At 43.9% G+C, this 7,429-nt stretch overlaps 1 protein-coding gene across 1 annotated transcript; it reads left to right on the top strand.

Annotated features, from left to right (window-relative positions):
- Positions 1–2,215: 2,215 nt before the first annotated feature.
- LOC141476181 (C-type lectin domain family 2 member B-like) lies at positions 2,216–6,060 on the top strand. The gene is made up of 5 exons (XM_074164791.1): positions 2,216–2,273; positions 3,972–4,070; positions 4,857–5,029; positions 5,424–5,530; positions 5,898–6,060. The coding sequence occupies exons 1-5, from the start codon at positions 2,216–2,218 to the stop codon at positions 6,058–6,060; spliced, it is 600 nt and encodes a 199-aa protein (XP_074020892.1).
- Positions 6,061–7,429: the final 1,369 nt, after the last annotated feature.

Raw genomic sequence — 7,429 nt, 5'->3', positions numbered from 1 at the left:
GGGCCAATTCAGCCTAAGCCACCACATATATATATACATTTATAAAAATATAAAGTTATAAAAAAGAATAAATCCCGTTTTCCTGCTTTTTTCCAGCTTTCTCTTTTCCAGTTTTCCATTTGAGGTCCCATTTCCCTCATCCGGATTTCCCCCAGTCTGCCCAGTTGCCTGGCTTGCTTTCACTTCTGTTTTATTTTTTCCATTTGTCTATTATTTTTCTGAGGTTTGAGAGCAACTGGGCCACCAGTCAGGAAAGCTGAGAGGTGCTGGGAGACCCGTGGGTGAACTGGAGAGAACTAGGCTTGAGTCCAGGATGGGAATCATGAAAAAAAACAACAACAACAACAACAAAAAAACCAATAACAACAAAAAAAGGGATAATTAGGAAAAAAAGGGAGAAACAAAAAAGAACAGACTAAAGACCTGCTTCTCCTCCCTTGGATGGGATTTCTTAGAGTCTCAAAGGTCCCAGGAGGAAAAGCACTGCTTTTAATTTTAATTTTGGCTTTTATTATAATTTTAATTATTTGGGGGTTTAATTTTTTTATTTATTTATTTTTATTTATATTTTTTTATTTTTATTTATTTCCTTTTTATTTTTCATTTATATGGTTTTATTTTTATTTTAAATTATTCCTTTTTTTTTCCCACGTGCAGGCTTTTTCAGCCTCATGGAAAGTTTTTGCAGTGACTTGTTTTTACGCTTCGCTTCAAAGCGCTTTCTGCGCTCTGCAAAAGCAGCAGCTCCGCTGGTGTGTGACCATCGCTGAAAAAAAAAAAAACAATAAAAAATCAGGGGGTTGCTTAAAAAAAATGGTTAATTTAATTGCAAGAACGCTGGTCTTTTAATGTTTTCGCAGTTGGATGAATTAGTTTGATTTATGATATTGGGGGTGGGGGGTCTTGGCTCGATGCTATGAGTTGGTGAGAGGTGGTAGCATGGAAAAACGATTTTTATATATATTTATATAAAATATATATTTATATCATTTGTATTTTTATTTATATCTATAATTATTTTTTTTCTCCTTTTTTATGGGCTGGAGGGAACCTCCTCCTCATCACACCCTTTTTGGTTCCCCAACACCCCAGCGCAGAGCAAGCTCTGGCACAAAACATTTTCCCCTCCTCGCCCCAAAATCAATAGTTTTGGATAATTTGTCCTCCCGATTTAAAAAACAAACAAACAAAAAAACCCCACAAAAAACCCAGCTGGAAATTCAGCAAAAAAAGGTGAAGCGGGAGCTGGGAGGGAAAGGTCCCTCGGGCAGCCCCTTCCCCCTCTGCCCCAGAGGATCCTCATGAAAATCCCCCAGAAAAAAAACAACCCAAAACATGAAATTATTTAATTTTGTTAAGTTTTCTATTTCCCTGTTCTCTTGGCAGGAGAGGGACGCGTGGCGGCATCTGCGCTTCCCGCAGCCAAGTGAGGGGCTGGGGGTGAACTGGGGGGTGAACATTTTAATGGGGGGGGGGGGGTGGAATTTTAACTGGGAGGAGAAAATTTTAACTGGGGAGACACATTTTTAATTGCAGGAGGATTTGAATTGGGGGTGAAAACTTTAATTGGGGGGAAAAAAGTTTGATTGGGGGAGAAAATATTAATTGGGGAGAGAATTATAATTGCAGGGAGAAGATTTTAATTGGGGGAGAAATCTTTAATTTGGGGGGAGAAAATTTTAATTGTGGGGAAAAAATGTAATTGGGGGGGAGAAAATTTTACTTGTGGGGAGAAAAGTTTGATTGCAATGAGAAAACTTTAATTACGGGGAGAGAATTTTAATTAGGAGGATAAAACTAATTGGGGGAGAAAATTTTAATTACAGAGAAAAAAATTTAATTGGGGGAAGAAAGTTTTAACCCGGGGGAGAAAAGTTGGATTGGGGGGGGGGGGACTTTAATTACAGGGAGAAAATTTTAATCGTGGGGAGAAATTTTGAATTGCAGGAAGAAAATTTTAATTGGAAGAGTGAACTTTAATACTTGAATTTTGGGGAGAAAACTTTAATTGTGGGGAGATTAATTGTGTGGAGATTTCGAACCGGCAGCTGGAGGATTTAGAGACCCACCCATGGCACAAATATTAACATTTTTGGGGGTAGAAATGACCTTTTCCACAAAGATTTTCCACCTCAGGGAGGCTGAGACCCGACAGCCTTCATGACACCTCTGACACTCGGCAGGTGAGGCCCCGGTGGGGGTGAAAACCCCAAAAATGAAGGAAACGAGAGATTTTTCCAGATTTTCAGGTTCGGAAAGGAGCACGCAGACAGGTAACTGCAGAGCGATGAACAGAATTATCTCCGGTTCGTTCTTTTTGGTTTTGTTTTTTTTTAATATTTCTATAATTTGAGAACAAAAACCAGCTGGTGTGGGGGGGAGGGGGGGCTCAGAGGGACAAAAAAACTCCACTTTTTCTACCACTTCCCTCAGGGGAAAATTTTTGCCGCTTGGCAGGTGGGATTTTTGCTGTAAACAGTCAAATTTCAGACACTTCAGGTTATTCTCACACACGATTAATCCTCCCTGAGGCACTTGAGCCACTTTGGAGTCTTTTTAGTTTATTTTTCTTCAAATATTCCAAATTTCTGCTTTATTCTACATGAGAATAAAGGAATTTTTGACCAGTTGAAGTGATAAAACCAGACAAAAAGAAGTGGGATTTAAGTCCAGTTTGGACACTTCAAAAATATTTATTCTTCTCTGCCTCCCCCCCAGCGCTGCCCTGTTTTACTTCTCCTGGTGCTTCCTCCCACCTTCATCATCCCCTGGTAGAAATAAGGTAGAAAAGGGGCTTTTGGGGTCTTTTCTAGCATCTCTCTCTACCCAGCCAGGGACTAAGATTTTGAGGAATTTTTTTTTTTTAATCTGGCATATTTTTTATTTGCCTTTTTAGTTTTTTATTTTTTTGTTTGAGCATCTTTATTTATTTGTTGATTTTTTTAAATTATTTTTTAATTTCATATTTGTTGGGGTTTTATTCGTAAATTTTGGGGGTTTTTTAAAATTTTATTTGTTGATTTTTTAAATTTTTGGTTTTTGATTGGTTGATTTCTTGATATTTTTTTTGATTTGTTGATTTGCTGATTTTTTACATTTTTTATTTGTTGATTATTCTGATTTTTTGAGAATTTTAAGATTGATTTTTTAAGAATATGGGTTTTCTTTATTATTTGGCACATGTGACTTACTTTCTAATATTATTTTTTCCTTGGTTAAAGGGGAACGGAAGGTTTGTCCCATGAGATTTTGATCCTGTGACAGATGGGGACAAAGAGGGGGAAGCTGAAAAGCAAAAGGGGTGAAAACACTGAGATTTTTAGGTCAAACCTTTAGGCAACAGCATTTTCTTTGCTCGTGGAAGGGGGAAAGAGGGTTTTGTGGATCATGAGACACAGGGATGGAGCGACCAAGACCCAAAGTGTCCCCATTTAGGGGGAGAAAGGGTTCATGGAGCTTAAATAATGATGTAGAAACCTGAAATTAAAACATAATTTTAATTATGGTGAATTTAATTTAATTTAATTTAATTATGGTGCATTTCAGAGCAGGAGTTACAGCTGGAATTGGGGAGGAGACGTTTCCCTGCTAAGGAAGAGTTAAAATTAAAATTAAAAAATTAAAAAAATATGTCATTTTACTGCATGTGGAGAAGAATTTTGGATGTTCCTGCCTCAAAATGACAGCAAGTCCATCTGGACCAACCTTTCATCTTCTGGGCACCAAATGATGCTTTTCCTTTAGGAAAGGCTCTTCCCAAAGATGTTTTTGATGGCTACCCCGCCATGTGCTCAGATGTGGGGCTTGGTGCCCTCCCCGACGGCCCGATATGGCATGATTGTGTTCAAAGTCCTCATCGTCCTCAAGCGGATGGAGGAAAAAGCATCTTTTGGGCCTCCAGCCTGGACCTGGGGTGTATTGGTCCCTTGGGTGTCCCCCCAAAGGCACTGAAGGTCTCTTTTCTCCTGCAGGTCACAACCTGGAGATGAAGGCAGAGGCGCGGGTGGCTTTCCAGGTGACGATGGCCACGCTCTTCATGGCTCTACTCGTCACTGCTGTCACTTTTGCGGGTGAGTGTTGAGATTTTCATCTGGTGGGGGACGTTGCTGAGATGCTTTTGGGTAGTTACATGGGCACCAAGTCCACCTCTGAGATACTTTGGGTGGTCACGCAGGTGCCAGACCCAGCTCTGAGATGCTTTGGGTGGTCACATGGCGCCAGGTTTACCTCTGAGATGCTTTGGGTGGTCACATGGATGCCATGTCCACCTTCATGCTCCCAGCCCATCCCAAGAGGATGTCCTCTCCAGGGGAGAGACATTTCAACAAGTGGAGACGCCTTTCTAGACAAGACCAAATCCATCTTCTCTGTGTAGGAGCTGAAAGTTAAGAAGCCCTTAAAAAAAACAACAGAAAGTGCCCTTTCGTGCGTACGGTCATCTGAGTTGTCCCAAAGGCAGCTTTTTCAGAGAAGAAGGGGCCATTTCTCCTCTGCTGGTCCAAGCTAGAGATGTTGGGATGAGTCCTACCAAGCCAAGAGCTCTCAGGAACAAGAGAACTTGTTCCGAGAGCAACAGCAAAAGGCACATTTAGGGACAGGACTATTCTGGAAACCTTCTTAAAGCTTGTGTCTTTGAAGGCCACCACCCCCTTTTTCTTCTCTGAAGGTAGAGCACCCCTGTTTCTTGTCCAACGCCACAAACTGGGCCGTGATTTGAGCTGGTTTCCTCCATTCAACCCACCCAAGATTTCTCTCGGCATCTCAATTTTCATTTTCCTCCCACCCTCGAGGCAGATGGAGGATTTTCGGAGGCCAGGGGGTGGAGGATGACCACCCCATTGCTCTCTTGGTGACAGCACAGGCTTTTCACCCGCGGCCCCCACCCTGTTTTCGGTGTCCCTTCGACTGGATCGGCTACAGAGGAAAATGCTACTATTTTTCGGAGGTTGAAGGGAACTGGACAGCTGGCCAGGCCAACTGCTCAGCGCTTGGGGCTTCCTTGGCCATGCTTGACAGCCTGGAGGACTTGGTAAGGAGACTCGAGGAGGTACTTTGTGGGGGGGGGGGAAATTAAATCCACCGATATATTTTCCAACTTTTGGGTTCTTTGGCTGCTCTTCCAAGATTTTCCTTGGAGATCTGGGGTGAGGAGAAGGGGAAAATAGTTTTCTTGAGGGTAGGTCATCACGGATCTCTTCAAATTTCTCACAACTATCACAAAAGCCCCACTGTTTCTATACAATAATCAAGTTCTGCCTTAAAGATGACACTTTTTGGTAGAGGATTGAAAGGTTCAAGCACCAAAAGAGCCCAAACAAGTGGTAAAATGTAGATTATTGGTAGGAAGGAGGTTTCTGGAGGTGCCAGAGATGCCCCAAAGCCCTGTGATCTGCTGTAAAACCTTTCTCTCTCCTCTTGTTCAGAGCTTCGTGAGGAGATATCAAGGCACCTCGGAGCATTGGATAGGCCTTTCGCGAGGAGACGAGGAGCAACCGTGGAAATGGGTGAACAACTCGCGTTTCTCTCAGCCGTGAGTCTGAGTTTTTCATCAGAACGTGTTTCCTCAGCCCCAAAAGCATGCATTTCTGAGCGGATTCAGTGGTAGCAACGGGACAACGTTTGGGAAAGGCAACGTCCAGAGTCTTCATTTTCCCCTTTGAGTTGAGAGGTGGAAGCGGTGTTCTTAGTGGGGGGAAAATGCTGTTTGCTAGATTTTTAAAAATATGTTTATTTTCTTGCAAAGCCTCAGGTTTCTTATGGCCAACCCTGTCAAAATAGAAATAATTCTACATCAATATTGGCATATGGATGCCCGAAAATGAAGCCCAACGTGTGATTTTTTTCTCCTTTTCCCTGCTGACCCCATCTAAGGTGGGTTCTCTCGTTTCTCCATCCAGGTTCTGGATCCGCGGTGGAGGCCTCTGTGTCTACGTCAGCGATGACGGGCTCGGCTCCTCCCACTGCGGCGCCCACAGGAGTTGGGTTTGTAATAAAGCTGAGTCACAGAATCCGGGGCAAAACAGGACGAGACGGGCTCAAAACCTTTGTGTTGGCTCCTAACGGGCTGCGGGAAGAGCTCCTCTGACCCAAATACCCGGTTTTGTCTCCCAAAACCAAAGAAAATCTAAAAAAAAACAAACAAAACAAAACAAAACAAAAATCCACAGAAAAGCAAACTTAGAGAAAAAAAATATGCCAGTCACTAAAAATTACTGAATAAACGCCAAAGTTTTAATGTATTTGTGTTTAACGTATGAGTGTATTTGCTGCTTTTTATAGAATCATAGAATAGTCAGAGTTGGAAGGGACCTTAAAGATCATCTAGTTCCAACCCCTTTGCCCTGGGCAGGGACACCTCCCACTGGATCAGATTGCTCAAATCCCCATCCAGCCTGGCCTTGAACACTTCCAGGGATGGTGCATCCACAACTTCCCTAGGCAACCTGTTCCAGTGCTTCACCACCCTCACAGGAAAGAATTTCCTCCTAATATCTAATCTAAATCTCCCCTCTTCCAATTTAAAACCATTACCCCTTGTCCTGTCACTACACTTCCTGACAAAGAGTCCCTCTCCGGCTCTCCCGTAGGCTCCCTTCAGATATTGGAAGGCTGCTATGAGGTCTCCCTGGAGCCTTCTCTTCTCCAGGCTGAACAACCCCAGCTCTCTCAGCCTGTCTTCATAGGGGAGATGCTCCATCCCTCTGATCATCTTCGTGGCCCTTTGCTGGACCCGTTCCAACAGGTCCATGTCCTTTCTACATTGAGGACTCCAAAGCTGGACACAGTACTCCAGGTGGGGTCTCACAAGTGCAGCGTAGAGGGGTAGACTCACCTCCCGCGACCTGCTGGCCACACTTCTGATACAGCCCAGGATGCGGTTGGCTTTCTGGGCTGCCAATGCACATTGCTGGCTCACATTGAGCTTCTCATCCACGAGGACTCCCAAGTCCTTCTCCTCAGGGCTGCTCTCCAGCCATTCTCCACCCAGCCTGTATTTGTGCCTGGGATTGCCACATCCCAGGTGCAAGACCCTGCACTTGGCCTGGTTGAACTTCATGCCATTTGCACTAGCCCACCTCTCCAGCCTGTCCAGGCCCCTCTGGATGGCATCCCTTCCCTCCAGCGTGTTGACCTCACCACCGAGTTTGGTGTCGTCGGCAAACTTGCTGAGGGTGCACTCAATCCCACTGTCCATGTCTCTGACAAAGATGTTGAACAGCACTGGTCCCGGTACCGACCCCTGAGGAACACCACTCGTCACTGGCCACCACTTGGACATTGAGCCATTGACCACAACCCTTTGAGTGCGGCCATCCAGCCAGTTCCTTATCCACTGAGTGGTCCATCCATCGAATCCATGAGGTTCCAATTTTGAGACCTGGATGTCATGCAGGACAGTCTTAAATGCTTTGCATAAGTCCAGGTAGAT

The sequence above is a fragment of the Numenius arquata genome, chromosome 28 (assembly GCF_964106895.1).
Source record: "Numenius arquata chromosome 28, bNumArq3.hap1.1, whole genome shotgun sequence".
In the NCBI taxonomy this organism is placed as follows: domain Eukaryota; kingdom Metazoa; phylum Chordata; class Aves; order Charadriiformes; family Scolopacidae; genus Numenius; species Numenius arquata.
This window is presented reverse-complemented; position numbering and strand designations above follow the sequence as displayed.